At 57.9% G+C, this 21,181-nt stretch overlaps 1 protein-coding gene across 5 annotated transcripts in view; it reads left to right on the top strand.

Annotated features, from left to right (window-relative positions):
* LOC118641654 (interleukin-4 receptor subunit alpha-like) overlaps nt 1–20,714 on the top strand; it is a 42,439-nt gene extending 21,725 nt beyond the window's left edge. For 3 of the 5 annotated variants that reach the window (XM_036279043.1, XM_036279041.1, XM_036279042.1), the window contains 9 exons: nt 1,329–1,419; nt 2,956–3,094; nt 4,639–4,790; nt 6,636–6,787; nt 11,332–11,488; nt 14,323–14,422; nt 16,126–16,204; nt 17,488–17,537; nt 18,297–20,714. In XM_036279043.1, the coding sequence (XP_036134936.1) occupies nt 1,350–1,419; nt 2,956–3,094; nt 4,639–4,790; nt 6,636–6,787; nt 11,332–11,488; nt 14,323–14,422; nt 16,126–16,204; nt 17,488–17,537; nt 18,297–19,812 (2,415 nt within the window). In that variant the 5' untranslated portion in view covers nt 1,329–1,349 and the 3' untranslated portion in view covers nt 19,813–20,714. The remainder of the gene's footprint in view (nt 1–1,328; nt 1,420–2,955; nt 3,095–4,638; nt 4,791–6,635; nt 6,788–11,331; nt 11,489–14,322; nt 14,423–16,125; nt 16,205–17,487; nt 17,538–18,296) is intronic. The other 2 variants (XM_036279045.1, XM_036279046.1) reach the window with 1 other exon arrangement.
* Nucleotides 20,715–21,181: the final 467 nt, after the last annotated feature.

The raw sequence follows: 21,181 nt of genomic DNA on the forward strand, positions 1-21,181 counted from the left end.
TTTGGATCTAAATTTTGTCGTGTGGAGTGATGTTAATCATATGGTAAGTTTAAAATGTGAGTTTTCGTAGAAGGTGCTGCTCTTTTGGTAAATAAAATTCATATTTATCCCCCTATATTCCTAGCAACTTCTGAGAGAATAGATATTAATATGTGAGTGGTGTTATTGCTGGGCCTTGGGATTTGGAGGGTTTTATTGTGTTTCCTTTTTGGGTGTACGTACCTTCTAATTTTTATTCCCCAATCACGTCTTGGGGGATGTCGCGAATACAATAAGGGTGGCACATGAGTTCACTGATATGGACTACAAAACAGCAGGGTCCTCGGAGGGGTTAGAAGTGAGGGGGATGACGGGGAGCAGTAACAATGCTGCATAACAAACAAGCACAGAGCCTCAGTGCCATGTAAGGGACACTCACTTCGCTGAGCGTGCGGGCGTCAGCCTTCTGGACGTGGCTGACCTCGTGGGCTCACTCGTGCCTCTGCGGTCAGCTCAGGTCAGCTGCCAGCCCTGCCGATGCGTGAGCTCACTCGGAGGACAGGGCCAGCTGCCTGTTGCCTAATGCAGAAGGAGCCGGCTGGGACTTGCCTGTCGCCATCCTCCAAAGGGCGAGGCCAGGCACGTTCTCAAGGCAGTGGTCGTGCCAAGCAGGCCTCTGCATGCCTCACTTTGGCTAGTATTGTGCTGGCCAAAGCTAGTCACGTGGTGAGCCCCGAGTCCAAATGCAGGGAGAACGCTCGCCCAGAGTGGTGGGGGCGGAGGAGCACTGCAAGGTTACATGGACACAGGCGGGAAGAATTGGGGCCATCAGTGTAGTCAGTCTAACACTCAACAGCATCATTTCTAGTGGCCTCCTAATAATTCATTGTATGAGTATACCGTCATGTATTTAACCAGCTCTGTAAGGTTGAACAGTTAGGGTAGCATTTCCAAACTATATTTCAAGGAATTATAAATCCTTCAGTGTTGGGTTAAATGAAGAAAAATAAATTTCTTTACTGCAGAACCTTTACGTGCAAATGTACATTATGAACTTCCAAAAGTCTGAGGGATGCTCAAACTCAGCAGGCCGTGGGATTTTTCTCAAGAAGCATCTCTTGGGACAGGTGTTCCGTGGCTCTCACTCTGCACTTTGTGCATCTGAGTTGGGTTCTGTGATCATAAACAGATCTCTGGTGAACATGGAGGGCTCATTGTTGGCAGAAATACAAACGAGCAGGGCAGGGGACAGTGGTGTCTGGAGTAAGGTGAATTCTGAAGGCTGCACTTGGGATGATTGGGACGATGGGGACCATGAGTCAGCACTAACCTGGCTCACTTTCTCTCAGCAGGTGCCTTAGGATCTCCCAATGGGGTGGCTTGGCTCTGGGCTCACGTTTTCTGTGAGCTGCCTGATCCTGGTGTGGGCGGCAGACTCTGGTAAGTCACCACCTCTCATTCATTCATTCATTCATTCAGCAAACATGTGTTGACTATGTACCTGCCAGGCTCAATCAGTGAAGAAAACAAAGATTCCTGGACTCGAAGAGCTTACACTGTAGTGGGAGGAGATAGCCAACGACAGATGGCCCCAATTTTTTAAGTAAATTCTAAGGATTGTTAAAAGGTGATGGAAAAATACAATGTGGAACAGAGCAGGGAGGATTGGGAAAGCTGGGTGGAGTGGAGGGTCGCAGTGTAAAATACGTTATGTGCCCAGGGAAGTCCTCATTGAGTGACAGGCAATCAAGCCAAGACTTGAAGGAAGGGGGAGCCATGCAGATGTCTGTGGGGGGAGGAGGATCTCAGTGGAGGCCTTGAGCAGAGAGCCTGCCTGGAGTGTTGGAGGAATGAAAGGAGGCTGGTGTGGTGCTGGGAGACAGGGGGACCAGCTCAGGAAGGGCCTTGCAGGGTCTGAGCAGAGGAGCGACATGACCTGTTACATTGAAAGGGATCCCTTTGTCTGTAAGCACAAGGGTGGAAGCCCGGAGGTCAGGGAGGAGGTGCCGCAGTAAGCCGGGTGGCCTGGCCCAACAGAGGGAACTGGCTTCTGGATCCCTCTGGGATGGAGATTTGAAGACAGAGTGGACTGAGGGGAGAGGGAGAGGTGTCAAGGATGACTCAGAGTTCTGCCCTGAGCAACCAGAAGGACACAGCTGTCATTTCTGAGATGCAGAGGGATATGGGTTTTGGGGAGAAGGGAGTCAGATGAGGAGAATTTGAGAGATTTATTAGATATCTACGACTCTCCTTAACATGGTGAGTCCTTTATCCAGAGAACAAGTGCAGATAGAGGGCAGCTGTGATGGGGCCGCTGGAGCAGGAGGCCTGCTGGTCAGGTGCCGGGTGCTCTAGAGCTGGGTGATGGCTCTCAGCCGATTGGCAAACCCAGTAGACATCCTGCCAGGTTCAAGTCCAGCTCTGCCACTGACTGGCTGGAAGAAGTACCCCAGCCTCTCATTCCGCCCTTGGATATTGGCCAAACCCACCAAGAAGCCAGAGGACAAGGGCACCTGGGTAACAAGATCGTGGGGTCAGCCTCCTGAGCTCACAGAGGGGCGGAGAATGGATGGGGGCGGGGAGTGAGTGGGCACATGGGTAACAGCCTTCTGGCACACTGTGGCAGGGCCTGTTGGTGGGTAGACTCCTCAGACTGCCGCGTATTTTTCCTTTAATTTGACCAGGAAAGTAGGGGAGCTGCATGACGTAAAGGTGCATTTGGGGTATGCCCTCAATGGACCCTGCACCCAGGGTGCTTCTTCAGCTTCAGGAACCCCATCAGTGCCAGCTGGGAGGCTCCAGGAGCCCGGGTCCTGGCCGGCTCTGTGAAGACTGGCCCGTGACCGGTCCTGGGACTGTGGTTTCCCTGTTTGTGATGGCCCTTGGTCCTGTTCTGGCTGGTTTCCACCTGTCCAGGGGCGCAGGGCCCTCTCTCGTGCTGGGCTCCAGCTCCTCAGAGCGCTCCTGTCTCCCCAGGGAGTCTTAGGGTCCGGCATCCGCCCACCTGCTTCTCCGACTTCATCAGCACCTCCACCTGTGAGTGGAGGATGAGCGGCCCCACCAACTGCAGCGCCGAGCTCCGCCTGACCTATCAGCTGGATTTTCGGACCTCTGAGTAAGCCTGTGCTGGAGCAGGGGGGTCGGGGAGGTCGGCCCTCGGGGTTCCCCTGGAGTGGTGCTTGGTGCTAAATGCCATTCACTGCACTTACCGGGCACAGGGTTCGAGCCGGGGTGCCCAGGGAGCAGTGCGTGTCATACAGTGGGAATGGCATGATGCTCCGAGCACACTGTCACCCAGCCAGCCGTGTGGCATCCGGATGCGGGCGGAGTATCGGACCAGAACATAGGGTCTCAAGCATTTAGTCTCAGGACTCTTCATGCTTAAACATCAGCGAGGACCCCGAAAGCTTTTGTCTGGGTAGCCTATAGCTATGGATATTTACTCTCTCGAAAATTCAAACAGAAAATGTAAATCACAGCAGCACACAGGCCTTCAGAGCAGTGACGTACCTGCCACGTGGCCCTGGGAAACTGCTCTGTCCGCTTGCGGGAGAGAGGGCCGTGGCGAGCGCCCCGGGGCGCTGTGAACCGGCTGGCCCGTGGGTCCTCAGACCGCACCCAGGGACCTCGGGACATGAGCGAGCGCTGTGGGGGTGCAGGGTCAGCGGGGGCGCAGGGTCAGCGGGGAGCGCACACGTCCCCTGTGGCTCGCTGGGATGGCCCGGGCGCCGGACTTGGCCGGCGCGGTGCGCAGGCGCGGGGCACCCTCGATGGCAGAGTGCAGGCGCCCCCAGGCGGCCCTCCGCGTGCTGTGCTTCCCCCGTGGCACGTGGGCCGAGACCGGAGCAGGAGAACCGCCCGTGAGGCCCCTGGGCCCACCCTGCTTTGTAAACTAGTGCTGCTGGCACGTGGCCAGCCCGCCGGCGGGGTCTGCGCTGCCTTCCTGCGCGGAGCCCTGTAGTCCCCGGAGCAGCCCGGCTCGCGGAGCCCAGAGGCCTGCTGTCTGGGCCTCCCCGAGCCCGCGGAGCCCTGTAGTCCCCGGAGCAGCCCGGCTCGTGGAGCCCAGAGGCCTGCTGTCTGGGCCTCCCCGAGCCCGCGGAGCCCTGTAGTCCCCGGAGCAGCCCGGCTCGCGGAGCCCAGAGGCCTGCTGTCTGGGCCTCCCCGAGCCCGCGGAGCCCTGTAGTCCCCGCGGAGCAGCCCGGCTCTCGGAGCCCAGATGCCTGCTGTCTGGGCCTCTACGGAAATCGTTTGCCCGGCCGAGCCCACGGCCGCCATTGGCTGTTCTGGAGGCACGTCGGGGTCACTCTGCCCTGGGAGAAGCCGTGCTCCCAGAGGTGTGCAGCGCACCTGCTGTTAGAGTCGTCGAGCCGGATTCTTCCCTGTCACTGGCCCTTAGGGATGAGCGGAGTCCTGGGACCACGGCTGCGGCCAGGGGTGTGGGCGTCCTTGTGGGCGTGGTGCCGGGCTGTGGCCAGCAGGGAAGGCAGTCCTCGTCCACTGTCCCCACCAGGCACCCTGGCTGCTCTGCTGCCCAGTCCCCTGAGCAGCAGTCCCCTGAGGCAGGGCGACCAGGTACTGGAGGAGCATGTGGTTCCTTGAGGCGTGTACGGGGGACACCCAAGGGTGCATGGCCAGCCTAACACAGCACCGTGTCTGCAGAAACGGCACGTGTGTCCCTGAGAATAGGGAAAGCACTGTGTGCCTGTGCAACATGCTGATGGATAACGTGGCCAGCGTGGACATCTACCAGCTGGACCTGTGGGCTGGGAAGCAGCAATTGTGGACCGGTTCCTTCCAGCCCAGCAAGCATGGTGAGTGGGGTGGGGCAGGCGGTCCCAAAGAAGCCGGCTGGGTCCTGGGGCAGGGGAGGCAGGGTCCATTTTGGGGAGGGAGGCCCAAGCAGCCTCTTACCTTGTCTTTTTTTCTTCATCCTCACCCAAGGACATTTTTCCAATTTTTGTTCAGGTAGAGTGGGAGGGAGAGAAGGGAAGAGAGAGAGAGAGAAACAGTGACGTGAAAGGGACACATCGAGTGGCTGCCACCCGCACGACCAACCAGGGCCAGGGACAAACTGCAACCGAGGTTCATGCCCTTAGCGGGAACCGAACCCGGGTCTCTTTGGACCACAGGCTGACGTTCTAACCGCTGAGCAAAACTGGCCAGGGCTCTTACCTTGTCTTAAACGTGATGGGGTTCTTGCCCTTATCTGGGCCTTAGTCCTCCCATGTTTAAAATTGGGTTGGGCTCAGCAGTACATCAGGCCCCTTTAGATCAGATATTTCAACCCCCTGAATGTGAGGCCCCTGGTTGGGGTGTTGAGCAGGCCTATTGGATGGAAGGCCTGCTTGCTGCAGATCAGAAACTGAGCTGGGAACCGTCCTTCCTCCCTCCGTGACTGCTCAGCTGCTGCTGCTTCAGACAGTCTGGACCACAGAAGGCTGACCTTATCCTGCTACCCAGAGTCCCTATGGGCAATCCCTAGGAACTTGCTGGGGTGTAGTGACAGGAAGTTATTTATTTATTTTTAAATGTTTTTCTTTATTGTTTTTAGAGAGAGAGGAGGAGAGAGATTGGAACATCAATGAGAGAGAACATAGATTGGCTGCCTCCTGCATGCCCCCAACTGGGGATCGGGCCCACAACCTGGGCATGTGCCCTGACTGGGAATCGAACCGTGACCTCTTGGTGCATGGGTCAGCGCTCAAACCACTGAGCCACAGCGTCTGGGCATGACAGGAGTTTAAAACACCATTTATTGCTGTGTGACCTTGGCAAGTCACATTACCTCTCTGAGCCTCAGTTTCCAGAAGAGAGTTCTTATCCCCATTTTGCAGTTGAATAAACTATAGTACAGAGAAGGCAAGTAACCTGCCTAAGGTCACACAGCTGCTAAGCAGGAGCGGCAATCTCTCCCAGACTTCACAGCCTTCACCACTCCATCAGCAGTTCCTGAAGGGCCTGCTCATCCTGCTGGTGGTCCAGGGCTATTTATTTATTCCTATCCTCACCCGAGGACATTTTTTCATGTATCTTCAGATAGAGTGGGAAGGAGAGAGGGAGGAAGAGAGAGAGAGAAACATCGATGTGAAAGGGACACATCGAGTGGTTGCCATCTACATGACCCCAACCGGGGCCAGGAACAAACTGCAACCAAGGTACGTGCCCTTAGCGAGAACCAAACCCGGGACTTGCTGGTCCGCAGGCTGACGCTCTAACCGCTGAGCCAAACCGGCCAGGGAGGTCTGGGGTTATTTAAATTGACCCATGAACAAACCCATGAATTAAAATAATTCTCACATGTGTTGTTGATTTTAATATAGATCATATACTTGTGATCTCACTGATGTGATTACTTAAAAAGAGACTATGTTTTTAAACACACGAATCAAAATAATACGTGGTAAATAATACAGCACATAGATGTGGACAAAGTGTGAAGGACAAAAGTGACAGCGAGGAAGTTTGGGTTACTTTGGTTTATACATTTTGCGTTCACTGGAGAAAGGAAGTTAGTAACCACTGTGGTGCCAAGTGGACTCTGTTACGAGTCTGAATCTACGTGGCCTTACACATGTATGTGGAGGTGGTGTTGACTAAACACCTCAATGGCCCGGGGCGTGGGCGACAAGCCCTCACCAGACACCGCTTCTCCACAGTGAAACCCAGGGCCCCTGGAAACCTCACAGTTGCTTCCAACGACTCCCACATGTGGCAGCTGACCTGGAGCAACCCATACCCTCCTGAGAATTTCCTGTACGATGAGCTCTCCTACCAGGTCAACATTTCAAATGAAGACGACCCCTCAGAGGTGAGTGGGCACTGCGGGGATTCTGCTCCACCTCCTGGGACTCGGGTGGGTGGAGACCCCGGCTCCGGGGTGGGAGACAGAGAGGACACCCAGGCTGCCAGCATCCCTGGGGACCTGGAGTCCCAGCTTCTGCCCCTCCACCCCTCGCCCGATGCCCAGGGAGAGAGAAGGGGTATGATTTCTGGGCCCTGCTCCCCGCTGTAAAGGAGGCACTGGGCCACAGCTGTGTTTCCTGAGGGCCCGGAGGGACACTGAGATTTGGGGAACACACTCAAACGACTGAGTCCCAGCATGAGATGCTCCCTCAGCATCATCTCCCTCTCGACCTGACTGGTGAGGGAAGGCGTCTCAGCTGGGCTGACAGGCTTACTGGTCCTTGGTTGTACAGAGAGGAGGCCGAGGCTCAGAGCCTTGCCCCAGGAGACAGGCTCACCCATAGTTTAATGCCATCGCTGGGCCTGACTGAGATTCCTTTTACGTGACACTCGGGGCGTCTGATACTTCTCTGCAGGCGCAGCAGAGACAGGGCTTCCTTTCTAAGTGAGCGTACCGACATTGCACGGCAAAATGTGTGCTCTCGAGCATGTCCCTTAACCTCCTTGCGCCTCAGTTTTCTCACCTGTGACATGGGGCTAATGAGTACCACCTGTAGGGCATTGACAGCACGAAGTGGGCGACACAGATAAGCTCCCATCCCTGGCCCTGAGCCAGGATGTGGGTAAGAGCAGGAATGGGGCACACAGGGTGCAGCTCAGAGAGCAGTTGGGGAGAGGGGCTGGCACAGATGCCAACTTGGTCTTCCCAGGTCCTGTGCCTGTTCAGGGCGTAGCCTGGAGGGGAGACAAGGGTCCAGAGGAATTTACTTGTTTGTTTGCCATGGCTGAACCTAGGCTCCAGGAGTCTCATGGCCTGGCCCTGCTTTGTCATGCGCTGGCTTCGTTTTCAGGCAGGCCATCCCCTCATTTGGCTGACATGCCCGTGAGCAGCTCCAGGCCTCGGTCCTAACGCCTCAGTGGGAAAAGTTGTTCTTTCCAGATAATTCTCAGTAAAAGTCCCGGGCCCAGTGTGATGCTCACTTACCTGGCGTGGATCACTGGGCCAGTCTCTGCACCTGTCACGGGCTGTGGGCAGGAGAGAAGGTGCTGGTGCCATGCTCTGATCCGCCAGGGGTGAGTCACATGCCCACCTCTGGAGCTGCAGTGGGATCCGCTGGGCTGAGCCATCTGGGCTGAGAATGAGGGCGGGGGCTCCCCAAAGGAGATCCAGGGGGAGGGGAAATGGCCTGGGCCGGCTGAGACAAAGCCTGGTTTAGGACCTGGCGCCGGACTCCAGCCAGTGGAGGGAATCGGTCGGTGTGCTGGTGCTATGGCTCAGTGGGCATGTAGATGCTCAGGGCTGCCCCAGGCCCCAGAACTCCAAGTCCAGCTTCTCTTGTTGGTGGGGAAGAGGCTACCGAGACACCCCTCCCCCATGTCTCAAAAGGGAGGGCAGAGCTGGGATTTGAAGCCAGGATTTAAATCCAGAGCCTTCGTTCTTCCTCCTCCCCAGGATCCTCCTCTCAGACGTGGTCTTCTGAACACTTGGCCCTTTTGTTAGAAACCAACCACAAGCAGTTCCTTGCAAGCTCCGATTTCTCTTGTTTCTTAGGAAAACATTTCCCAATATCCTGCTCCTCTCCAGGGTGTTCGAATCCTTTAGTGAACTAGATCCAGCTTACTCATGTTTAGAAAGAAAGACTGAGAGTGTCGTCCTTCCCAGCCCTGGTGTCCCACAGCTCCCGCCCACCCCCGCACCACTGCAGCCCTGGTCTCCCACAGCCCCCGCCCACCCCCGCACCACTGCAGCCCTGGTCTCCCACAGCCCCCGCCCACCCCCGCACCACTGCAGCCCTGGTCTCCCACAGCCCCCGCCCACCCCCGCACCACTGCAGCCCTGGTCTCCCACAGCCCCCGCCCACCCCCGCACCACTGCAGCCCTGGTCTCCCACAGCTCCCGCCCACCCCCGCACCACTGCAGAGCCCCCCCCCCCGCCCCCCCCCAGGTTCTCCAGCAACCTGTTCAGGTGTTGCTTCCTCGCTGTGCAGCCTCCTTTGGCTCACTCGACCGACCGGCTCCCTGCGCGCCTTCTACCCCGAGCAGAAGCAGAGCTGCCTGCAGGCTGGGGGGGTGGGGGGGGGGGGCTGCAAAGGGAGGGCCTGCTGGGAGAGGAGCCCCGGCCAGAGGGTTCGGCCAGAGGGTTCGGGCCACTCGCCGGCAGAATTGAACTTGAACACAGATTTTATTTCATCTTATTTTTTAAAGTTTTTTTTTTTTGTAAAGTAGTATTTACATGAAATAAAAAATTCAAGTGGTAGAAGAGGGCTTAGAATGGAAATGTCTTTCTCTTCCAACCCCAACCTCAACCTCCAATTCCTCTTTTTTTAAAAAATACGTGTTTTTTTTTTTAAATTCTCACCTCAGGACATTCTTCCTTTTTTTGGGGGGGGGGGGGGGTTCAGTTAGAGTGGGAGGGAGAGAGAGGAAGAGAGAGAGAGCCAAACTGGCTGGGGCTAAAATATGTTTTTATTTTTATTTAAAAAAAATTTTTTTCTCCCTCCTCCACCACACCAACCACAGAGCAGCCAGCTGCTTTAGTCAAAAAAATTATTATTATTATTATTTTATCCTCACCCAAGGACATTTTTCCATTTTTTTGTTCAGATAGAGTGAGAGGGAGAGAAAGAGAGAGAAACATCGACGTGAAAGGGACACATCAAGTGGCTGCCACCCGCACGACCCAACCAGGGCCGGGGACAAACTGCAACTGAGGTACGTGCCCTTAGCGGGAACCAAACCCGGGTCTCTCTGGACCGCAGGCCGACGCTCTAAGCGCTGAGCCAAACCGGCCAGGGCTTATTATAATTTTTAATCCTCACCTGAGGATATTTTTCTATTTATCATCAGACAGAGTGAGAGGGAGAGAGAGGGAGAGAGAGACATCCATCGGCTGCCTCCTGCACGCCCCCTACTGGAGATCAAGCCTGCAACCCAGGCATGTGCCCTGACCAGGAATTGAACTGGGACCTCTCAGTCCATGGGACAACGCTCAATCCACTGAGCCACACTGGCCGGGCTCTAGTTCCTCTTCCCAGAGGTTGACCACGACTCTCGCTCTTGCCAGGAGGGGAGGGAGGCCGGCTGGAGCAGGTAGAGGGTCTGAGGTAATCTCCTCCCAGAGAGAGTGTGTGCCTATGTGGCAAACGTGTCTGTTCATTCGTCACTGTCCATTGCTACATAATATCCACAGCACACATTTATTGCCCCACAGCTCTGGGCATCAGGAGCCTGGGTCCGGCTCCACTGGGTTCTCCGCTGCACCCGAGGAGTCGGCCAGGGCTGCGGTCTCACCTGAGGCTCCACTTGGGAAGGGTCCTCCCCCTCTATGATGTTGGCAGCATTCAGTTTCTCGTGGGCTGTTGGACTGAGAGCCTCAGGTCTTGCTGGTCCTTGGCCGGAGGCACCTCCATTCCTTCCTAGTGGCCTTCTCCACGCCGGCGGGGGGGAGAGGGTGTCCCAGAAGCTGGAGTGGCGGTCTTCCAGAACGTAACCGCACACACGCAGTGCTGCCCACCCATCACCTCCGCACGTCCTGTCGGCCACACAGGGAGTGATATAAGGTGGGGATCGGGGCCTCTCAGAGTCTGTCTGCCACCATGTTTTTAAACACAAAAGGCAGCAGGCAACACATACTCATCGTCATCTTACCTTTTCCACTTAACAGCAGATTCTGGGTCTCTTCCCAGGGGGGCTGGGTTGGGCGGGGCTGAGGTTCGAGGCCAGTGAGTTTGGGCTGGGTTGCTGGGGCTCTAGAGAGCCCGGGAAGGAGAGAGAGGGGCTCTGACTCCATCTGCGCTTCGGAAAGGTCACCTCGTGCTCCCTGCGCGCCAGGCCCGTCCTAGGTGCTTGTCCCCTGAGCCCACTTACTCCTCACAACAACCCGCGAGGTGGGAGCTTTTATTACCGCCATTTTGCAGACGAGGACATCGAGGTCCACAGAGGTTATGTCACTTACCTAAGGTCACACAGCCAGAAAGTGACAGTAGGGACCTGTACTCTCAATTTACAGGCGAGGAAACGAAAACTCAGAAAGGTTAATCCACTTGCCCCAGCCATGTCACATGGCTAGTCGGGGGGGTGGGGAAGGGCCCGTTTCCTGGCCCATCTCGCTTGAGTCTGGTCCCAGTTATGAAGGTGGCAAACGATATCCGAGTTGAAGGAATAATCCAGGCTGGTGGTTTTTTAAAATTGATTTTAGACAGAGAGAGAGAAACATAGATTTGGTGTTCTATTTATTTATGCATTCATTGGTTGATTCTTATATGTGCCCTGACCGGGGATCGTACCCACAACCTTGGCATATAGGGACAACACTCTAAACAACTGAGCTACCTGGCTAGGGCCAGTCTGGTGGCTCTTAAACACTGTGGAGTCAGCTAAGGACAGCAGCCAGGTGGGAGCTGGCACTCCCCCAGCTGGTGCAGTAATGTCTTCCTTTCTTCCCCCAGTTCACAGTCTATAATGTGACCTACATGGAGCCCACCCTCCGCTTCTCAGCCAGCATCCTAAAGCCTGGGACTTTCTACAGCGCGCGGGTGAGGATCTGGGCTCAAATCTACAACAGCACGTGGAGTGAGTGGAGCCCCAGCGTCAAGTGGTTTAACTGTGAGTATCTATCGTGGGTGCTGGGCATCTTTCCTCCCCACTTTCACTCTGTGGCCAGACACTTCCCCTGGCCGAGCTTCTGGGTTTCCATGTCCGAGGATGCCTGTACTGTGGTAACCGTACAGACGGCATGGTGTCCTGGCCAGGGCAGGCCGGCCAGGCTGCAGGGACAGAGAAGCCCGCGAGACCTGCACTTTAACACCGGAGAAATGTATTTCTTGCTCTTGTAACAGCCCAACCGGAGCCTGGCTGGTCTGTGGGTGGTTTGCCTCTCGCTGCTCCGTGCCTCTCTAGGGCAAGGACGATTAACCTTTTGTATCATGGACCCCTTGGCAGTCTGGTGAAGCCTGCGCACCCCATTCAGAGTAATATTTTCAGAGGTATTAAACAAAATATGGAGCATTACAAAGGAAATTAAAATTATTGAAATGCAGTTATAAAATATTTTAAAATGTGTTTGTTATCTAGGAATACATGTCTCTGTTAACACACTAGAAACAAGATCTAGTGGTAGTTCTTATAAATACTGTAATTTCAAAGTAGACAAGGATAATGACATCTCGTGACTTGGCAGCTGTGGTGATAGGAGAGGAGCTGTGTCCTGTGGGAGCTGAGTGACCGATGCTGCTCGCACTGTGGTTTGCTCCCTTCACTCCTAATGGGAGGAAGTGCTAGGTGTCAGAAGTTAGTGAAAATGAGGATGTCATTTCTTTCCTATCCAAGTCTTAGACCTCAGGATCCTGTCGGCAACCTGGTTGGAGGTCTGTGGACCCCAGGTTAAGAATCTCTAAAGGCCCTGCCATTGTCTGCATCCAGCCAGCAGAAGGGGAAGGGGCGCAGGGAGACCACATCTGCTTCTTAAAAGCCTTAGCCTGGAAGTGACACACATCACCTCCTCTCAAGTTCTGTTGGTGAAACTGGCCACATGGCCACACATAGCTGCAAGGGAGTCTGGGAAATGTAGTCCCTCACTTGGTAGCTGCATCCCTCCAAAACAACTCTGCAACTTTATCACATGGCCCTGGCTAGTTTTGCTCAGTGGTTAGAGCTTCGACCTGCGGTCCAGAGAGACCCGGGTTCGGTGTCCGCTAAGGGCACATACCTCGGTTGCAGTTTGTCCCCGGCCCTGGTTGGGTCGTGTGGGTGGCAACCACTTGATGTGTCCTTTTCACGTCAATGTTTCTCTCTCTCTCTCCCTCGCTCTCCCTCCCATTCTATCTGAACAAAAAATGGAAAAAATGTCCTCGGGTGAGGATAAAAAAAAACAACAACAACTTTATCACATGGCTTTTGCAATAGAAATACTGAATTATCTCAAGTAAAACGAAGTCTCACCAGTGGACCTTCCCAGGTTTATACAGCAGCGCGGTGATGTCACCCTGGAGTCTTGCCTTCCTGAGCACAGTGCTGTTTTTTCTTTAGATTTATCACCTCGTGGCCCTACCTTGGCTGCTGCCCACCCTCAGACCCCAGGGACCACAGGGAATGAAAGGCGGCCACAAGGGAATGCACCTCGTGCATCTCTCTCTTTTATCAGGAAGCAAGAAAATCTTTCCAGCAGTTTCCTAGCAGACTTCCCCTTCATGGCATTGGCCAGACTGTCACATGGCCTCTCCCACCTGTAGCGGAGGCTGGGAACTCAAATGTCAGGACAGGGGACTAGGACAATCGTGATTGGCCCAAACCTCAGGGTGGGCACGTTGCCACCCAGCAAAGGAGACGTGGAGATGGGGGAGGGGAGGCTGCCTCAGGCATCGCCTGTGCAGCGGGAGGAGGACTGTTCACAGTGCTGGCTCCGTGGTGCTTGGCAGGTGCTCCGACCCCGCCCACCCCTCGTCCCTCTCAGCATCCCTCACCTGTTCCTGGGTGTCTCTTCACCCACCTGTCTCCCACACTGGACTGTGAGCTCCGTGGGTAGTATCTACCCTCTGTCTGTGTCTCCAGTGCCCAGGACAGGGCCAGGCACACAGTAAGTCCCCGGGAGAGTTTTGAGTTGATTTGATTCTATCATTGACCTGGGGAAGGGAAGGGCAAGAGAGAGAAACAGCTTGCAGGGAACGTATACTCTGTGCTGAACACCCACTCGTTATTTCTGCAAATATTCATTGAGCTCCTGCTCTGTGCCCGGCCCCATGTGGACCCGGGGAATCAGCAGTGAACGGGGGACGGGAGTCCCTGCTGCTGTGGAACCCACCGGGGGTATAAACAGAGCACGGAGAAGGGAGTCGGAGCTCCAGGCCCGCAGGCGGTCAGCCTGGGAGAGAGTACGCAGGGCAAGGGGACGCGCGAGGAGACGGGCAGCAGGGGACAGGGTGCGGGGCATTTCTGGAGCTGGCGAGAGTGAAGTGGACGCGGAGAGGCAGCTGGCGAAGGTGGTAACAGCACGTGCTTGTGGACGTGCCGGCTGTTCTGAGTGCCGTGGGTGGTGAACCGTGTCGTCCTCACAACAGCCCTAGGAGACAGTGCTGTTGTTAGCCCGGCTGTACCGATGCGGAAACCGAGGCTCAGAGCAAGGGGCGTGTCCTGGGTCACAGTGAGGATATGGCTTTGCGCTCAGGTAGAGTCTCAGTCTCTCTTCAGGAAAGAGCAGCAGGTTCAAGATCCTGAGGTGGCACTAGCTTTGGAGGAGCAGGGGACAGCGAGCGGGCCAGTGTGGCCAGGGCTCAGTGTGCAAGGGGGAGGGCAGGAGGGGGAGAGGCGGGGGGGGGCTTGTGTTTGCAGATCGCGTAGGGTCTGGGAGGACCCTTTCCTGAGGCATCGGTCTCAGCTCTGGGAAGGGGAGACCAGGCTGTTCCTAGCACCGTGCCAGCTCATGGCTTCCCTCCCACTTGCAGACTATGAGTGGCCCTGGGAGCGGCACCTCCCGCTTGCCGTCGCCATCTCCTGCATCATCATCGTGGTCATCTGCCTGTCCTGCTATTGGAGCATCATCAAGTGAGTCCTGGGTCAGCCCCTTTGGGGTGCAGAGTGGGCAGGAGTCCCTCCTCTCATCTGTCAGCTTGCAGTCCCTCGTTCGACAGTAAATGTTTATTGAGCAGCTACTCTGTGCGAGACACTGAGGCACCAGCTACAACAAAACAGACAAGGACCCCGTGCCTCGTGGAGACAGCTGCCAGGTCCACAGACAGCCACGGCCGTTTCCCACAGCCATCCACGCGCTGAGGGAACTACGCCCGGGCACAGGGCAGGGATGTTCCAGGGTGCTGCTTTAGGTGGGGAGGAGGTGGTATTTGAGCTGAGACCTGACTGGGGGAGTGAGCTGGCCAGGGTAGAGCTGGGGCAGGGCCTTCCCTTGGCAGAGGGAGAGGGATCATGCCCAGGGTGTGTCCAGACAGTGGGGCACCTGACAGCAGACCAGACCAAGGAATTCTAGACAATTGACCTGACAGAGTCAGCAGACATGGGTTCGGATTCCGCTCGGGCACTTGGTAGCTGCGTGACCGGCAGCCTTGGGTTCCTCCTTTGCAGGCTGAGATATGGTGAGAACAATGTCGTCCGTCCTGAGTCCTAAGACTCTGGGGTCACAGTGGGTATAAAGAGCCCTAGGAAACTCGGTGTCTCCAAGCTCAGTCCCCCAGCTCTGAAATGGGACCAGCGAGCGTCGCCTCGCCATGTGGACATTAGTGATGGCTGAGGATCCACTGAGTGTCCCGCACTCTGCTGGGCACACATTGTGTGCAGGGGTTGCAAGTTTTCCTCTCCATGTCTCGTCACCGCCTCCTCCTCGGCACCCGGGCTGGTCTTCCCCTCTCTGAGCCTCAGGTTCCCATCGCCTGTCCTTCCAGCCCGCTCAGTGTCCCGGCACTCCAGCCTCGTGCTGCTCCTGGCGCCCAGCGGTTCCCTCAGCCCTGCACTCACTGTGCCCCTCCCTGGAAGCCCTTCCCCAGCGTCACCGCGACTCCTCTTCCACCTCCAGTGCCACGCAGAGGTCACCTCCTCGGGGAGGCCCTCCTGGATCACACCCCCATTCCTCTCTATTCCCTTGTCTTCTGTATTTTTACTCATGGCACTTAACGCCGTGATTAATGTCATATAACCATTTCCGTAGCTGTCTGTCTCCTCTTCTAGAGGGTCAGCTCTGTGAGGGCAGGGCTCGTGCCTGGCTCACCGCTGTGTCCCCAGGCCTGGCACGGCGAGTGGTACGTAGCAGGAGCTCAGTGCAGACACGTTGCCTGACTGAGTGGAGTCCGCGGAGGCCCCTCCAGGGGAATCTGAGGACCCGGCCTCAGAGCTGACACATGGCTCCGGGCGACCAGGGAGAGGGAAGGAAGCTGTTTCCCCCGGGTTCCCTCAGCCTCTCGGGCCACGAGGCCTCTCCCTGCCCCTTCCTCGCGGGTGCTCCATGGAGGGGATTGTTGCTGGGGACACCCAGAGTCCCCTGCAGCGTGAGTCTCTCCCACCCCCTGGGCTTGTTCCCACTGAGGACGGAGCGGCGAGGGCAGCGATGCTGGGCACAGCCAGCTCCTCTGCCTGTCCGCTGTCCCTTCTCCCCTCGGAGCCTCCGTCCACCCCGCTGTGACGGGTCGGCAGCAGAGCCTGCTCCCGCCGAGGGAGAGACCCCCGAACGGCCCTGGCCCCAGGCCCCTGCTGTGAGGACTGACGGCGGAGACACCAGCACGCTGTCCTTTCTTTTCCAGGATTAAGAAAGACTGGTGGGACCAGATCCCCAACCCGGCCCACAGCCCCCTCGTGGCTGTCGTCATCCAGGAGTCTCAGGTAGGAGGGTGGGTCGGCCGCTTCGGACTGCACCTACGGGGCAGTCAGCCGTCTGGGGTGTTGAAGACAGTCACTGGCCTCTGGAGCCGCACCGAGCCATCAGGAAGGTCTCGGTCGGCTGTTCCGCAGCTCGCTGTGGTCACCAGGAGCCCAGGGGCTTCCCGCCCCTCCCTCGGCTTTCATAGCCACTTCTTCAGCCTTTGGTGGGTTCCCTCCCTTGGAGGAGACGACCCCTGAGGTCATCTGCATGTCTGTACCCGGGCAGGAGGCCAAAAGGCGAGGGAGAGGGGGACACAGGTCCTGTGTCTTCCTCCTACGAGCAGGAAACTGTCACCAAAGCGCCAGCAAATCTCGTTTCTCACTGGCCCGAGTTACATCACGTGCTGTTGCCTAAACCACTCACCCTGAGGGGCGGGGATGCCCTGAGTGCAGCCAGGTGGCATCCGAGGGGGGGGCAGCGTTTCCCGTGCGATGGCCACCCGGGGCGGGCCTGGGCTGCTCAGGGCTCAGGGGGGCGGGGTGGGGGGCAGGTCCTGTCTAGAAGTCTGAGCGTTCCCAGTTCTCCAGGGACCCTCTGGCAGGCTGGCAGGCTCTGGAGCCCGGCGGTGCTGACTCGAACCCTGGCTCTGCCACTTGCCTGCAGAGTGGACTCGAGCAAGTGGCTCAACTGCTCTGAGCCTCGGTGTTCTCGTGTGGTTGGAGTAGTGTTCATGCAACAGGGCCGCCGGGGAATTCACCGAGACACTGCATGTAGAGTGTACACCGCGGGGCCCTGCACGTCCTAAGTGCCGTTCACGTACCAGTCAGCTTAGCTGTGTAGCCAGGGATCCCGAAGCTTGGCTGGAACTGCAGCCATCTCCGTGGCCCTGGCTTCTGCAGGTGGGCCCAGCAGTGGGTTGGGTGGGGGGCTGGGCTGGCTCGTCCCCATGGCTTCACTCAGGTCCGGCCGCTGTCTGACCCTCACCTGGGCAATGCAGGTGACTGAGCCATGCGTCTCACCCTCCCGCAGCTGGGCCAGTTGGCACAGTGTCACTCATGCCACATTCTGTTGCCCAAAGCAGGTCACAAGGCCAGGCCATTTTGCCATCGGCCACGGCAACTTGATATTAAGCGACCTCACTCATGCCTAGGACTGAGGCTCCGGGAGCTGAAGTGGCCTCGTGTGACCTCAGACCCGTGTGATGTCCAGGCCTAGGTCTTCCCACAGTGAATACTGCGACCGCTGTGGCCAGGCTGGCCGGGAAGGCCTCTCCGCTCTGTTCACTGGCTGCTCTGTGTTTCAGGTGTCCCTGTGGGGGAGCAGGTCCGGAGGCCAGGAACCAGCCAAGTGCCCGTATGTACATGAACTTCGGTCACAGCCTCTGTGGGCTTGGAGGGGTGGCACTGGCGTGGAGGGCAGAGTGGGGCCCCACAGCCTCCGTGTCTGCCTTCGCTTCCTTGGCGTCAGCACTTTTCCTTCGAGGGCCGCAGGAGGAGTGGTCGGGGTAGGCGGGCTGCTGGCTGAGGCCCTGAGTTTCCTGGGTGGGTCGGGCACATGCTGAACCCCCTGGGAGGGCCCTGCCTGAGAGGGGCTGGCAGAGTCACTGCCAGGGCCGCTGTGCCGGGGCTGCGGTGCCGACGCGGCTGCACGCTGGTTGGCAGACAGCACTGCCCTGACCCTGAGTGTGCCGCCTCCTAAGCTCCTCCCTCCGGCCCCCGGGCCTCCAGAGCAGGACTAAGGGGTTTACACCTGGCCCAGCGGGGACTTCAGGACCCGGGAGCCCGAGGACCCCACAGCATCCTGTCATTCCTTGTGCTGAGTGTTGACGAGTATTTTAAACCCTGTCATCGCTGACAAAGACGCATCCATCCAAAGGCTGGGTTTCTAGTCGGTACCAGGTTATGTGCTAAGCTGCAGACATCCCAGACGGGCCTGCCTTCAGGGAGCTCCAGGGTCGCAGTGGGATAGGCTGACCGATTGTTGATTATAAAGTCAGGAAGCATGTCTGCAATAGGTAGACAGCAGTCTAGGGTGACTTCAAGCGGGATTTTGAAGGATGAATAGGAGCGTTTCAAGTGGAGACGCTGAATCTGACCAAACTTTGCTCTGCAGATACTGGAAGACCTGTCTCACCAAGCTGCTGCCCTGTCTCCTGGAGCATGGCGTGGGGAAGGAGGACAGTTCCTTCAAGGACGCCCGGAGCGGGCCCGTCCAGGCTCCTGGAAAGTCAGCGTGGCGCCCCGTGGAGGTCAGCAGGACGATCCTGTGGCCCGAGAGCATCAGCGTGGTGAAGTGCGTGGAGCTGTCAGAGGCCCCGGTGGAGGTGGAGTGTGAGGAGGAGGAGGACGTGGAGGAAGACAAAGGGAGCTTCTGCTCCTCTCCTGAGAGCAGCGGGGGCGGCTTCCAGGACAGCAGGGAGGGCATCGTGGCCCGGCTGACAGAGAGCCTGTTCCTGGACCTTCTCGGGGGTGAGAATGGGGGCTTTTGCCCGCCAGGCTTGGGGGAGTCCTGCCTTCTTCCACCTTCAGAAAGTGTGAGCGCTCAGATGCCTTGGGCTGAGCTACCAAGCGCGGAGCCCCAGGAGGCAGCCCTTCAGGGCACAGAGCAGCCGCTGAGCCCCGAGTGCACCCCTGCAGCCACGCTGACGGGGAGCCCAGCCTGCCTGGCTCCCACACAGCCGCCTGCGGTCATCGTCACAGACAACCCCTTCTACCGCAGCTTCAGCAACGTGCTAAGCCAGTGCTCAGGTCCTGGGGAGCTCGACTCAGACCCACAGCTGGCCGAAGGCCTGGGAGACGGGGACCCCGACATGCTCTCTGCCCCCCAGCCCTCTGAGCCACCCGCTGCGCTCGCGCCTGAGCCAGAAAGCTGGGAGCAGATCCTCCGCCGGAGCGTCCTCCAGCACCAGCACGGGGCAGCCGGGGGGCCCGCCGCGGCCCCCAGCAGCGGCTACCGGCAGTTCGCGCAGGCGGTGAGGCAGGGCGCCCAGGGCGGCGGGGAGGCCGGGTACAAGGCCTTCTCCAGCCTGCTGCCCAGCGGTGCCCTCCGCCCAGGGACATCAGGGGCTGAGGCCAGCAGCGGCGAGGGCTGCTACAAGCCCTTCCGGAGCCTCCCTTCTGGCTGCCCTGGGGTCCCTGCCCCTGTGCCCCTGTTCACCTTTGGGCTGGACCTGGAGCCGCACGGCCCTAAGCGCGCACTGCCCCCAGGCAGCTCCCCGGGGTGCCCTGCTCTGGAGCCAGGGGTAAAGGGAGAGGACAGCCAGAAGCCCCCGCTCTCCCGGGAGCAGGCCTCGGGCCCCCTCAGGGACGACCTGGGCAGCGGCATTGTCTACTCAGCCCTCACCTGCCACCTGTGCGGCCACCTGAAGCAGTGTCACGGCCAGGAGGAGCGTGGCGAGGCCCACGCTGAGGCCACGCGCTGCTGTGGCTGCTGTTGTGGAGACAGGTGTGAGTCCCCCGTGAGCCCCCTCCCAGGGGCGGTTCCACTGGAGGCCAGCCTCCCGGCCTCCCTGGGTGGCTCAGACGGGGGCAAGTCCTCCCTGTCCTTCCAGCCTGGCCCCAGCAATGCGCAGGGCTCAAGCCAGGCCCCCGCAATGGTGGCCGTGCTCTCCACAGGGCCCCCTGCGTGAGTGCCTCCCAGGTGTGTGCCCGCTCGCTGCCGAGTGCCCTACCCGTGCGCGAGAAATGCCGCCCGGAAGGCAGCCAGGCGGCGGATTTCCGAGACTCGGGGAGCGTGGTGTGGAGGGAGGTGGTCAGACACGGGGGCTGCAGAGACTGGCTCCGCATTCTCAACACGGACCCGAGCTCAGCACGTGCCGTGGGAGGGGCGGGCGCCGGGCGGGTGCCCACAGCAGTCACCTGCAGAGATCTGGACGCTCCTGGGCACCTTGGCTGATGAACGAGCCGTTGGCCACTTGATCGGTCCGCAGCTTCTCCAGCGTACTGTCCCTGTCATGCCCGCCCAAGGCACCTTTGTCCACCTTGTCACTCGGTTGCCCGTGTCTTGCCCAGCCCCGGGACTCGCTGTTGCCATGTTGCTGGCTTGGACGCTGAGCCTAGAAACTAACCAAGCCAACAGGGGACACATTGGGGGGCCTTGGGAAACTGGTGGGAAATGGAGGTCCTGGAAGGGTAGTTATTTGCCCAGAGGTGCCGTTCACTCAACAGGGCTTCAGGAGGTCGACACTGGAGGCGGGATCTGGGCTGTGGAGGGGCTTAGTCAGTGGGGTCACAGAAGCACACGAAATGGGGACTACCAAGCAGTGACACTGTGCTGGCAGATTCCTACAGGGCTGTAAGGCTGGGGGCCCCTGTGAAGCCCGGTCCCCAGAATAGACACCTCCAGCTGCCGTGGGGCCAGTCTGCGCCGTGGTCACCATTGCTGGCAGCCAGAGACCTGTGATCCGGCTGAGCTGGACACTCCAGATGCCAACACCAAGCACAGGAAGCTTTTGCACACTGGCCCTGACCTCATGTTCAGCAATGTTTGTATGCATCTCAAAGATTGTTCTAAACCTGCTATTTATATTTGCTGAGGAGGGTGGGATGGGAGGGGGTGGAATTTTATGTAAATAAAAGCTCTTTGTTTCTCTCTCTTTTTTTTTTTTTTTACTTATGAAACAAACATACTGCCTTTGTGAGCACTTAATCTTGTTAACTCATTGAATCCAGACAGGGATTCAAGTGAAATTAGTTGATTTCAGAGGTGATCCCAGGAAAACTCCGGGGAGTGGGGCGGTGGGCAGAGAAGGGCAGGGCAGTAAAGGATGTCCTGTCAGAGCCAGTGTGGGCAACTGCTGCTCAGTCCTGCCGGGAGCTTTGGAAAGCCATGCACAGCGCATGCCTAGAGGTGTTCCTGCAAAGAGGGGGACCTGGGGAGTTCATCCACCAACTTCCACGTGTCATGGGTGGAGGGACACTTTCAGGGGCACCGTCAGCAGCTGCTATACTTTGCCAAGGTCACACAGCTAGTTAGTAGCAGGCTCATAGCTGAACCCA

This window comes from Molossus molossus, unplaced genomic scaffold (genome assembly GCF_014108415.1).
Source record: "Molossus molossus isolate mMolMol1 unplaced genomic scaffold, mMolMol1.p scaffold_m16_p_3, whole genome shotgun sequence".
NCBI lineage: Eukaryota > Metazoa > Chordata > Mammalia > Chiroptera > Molossidae > Molossus > Molossus molossus.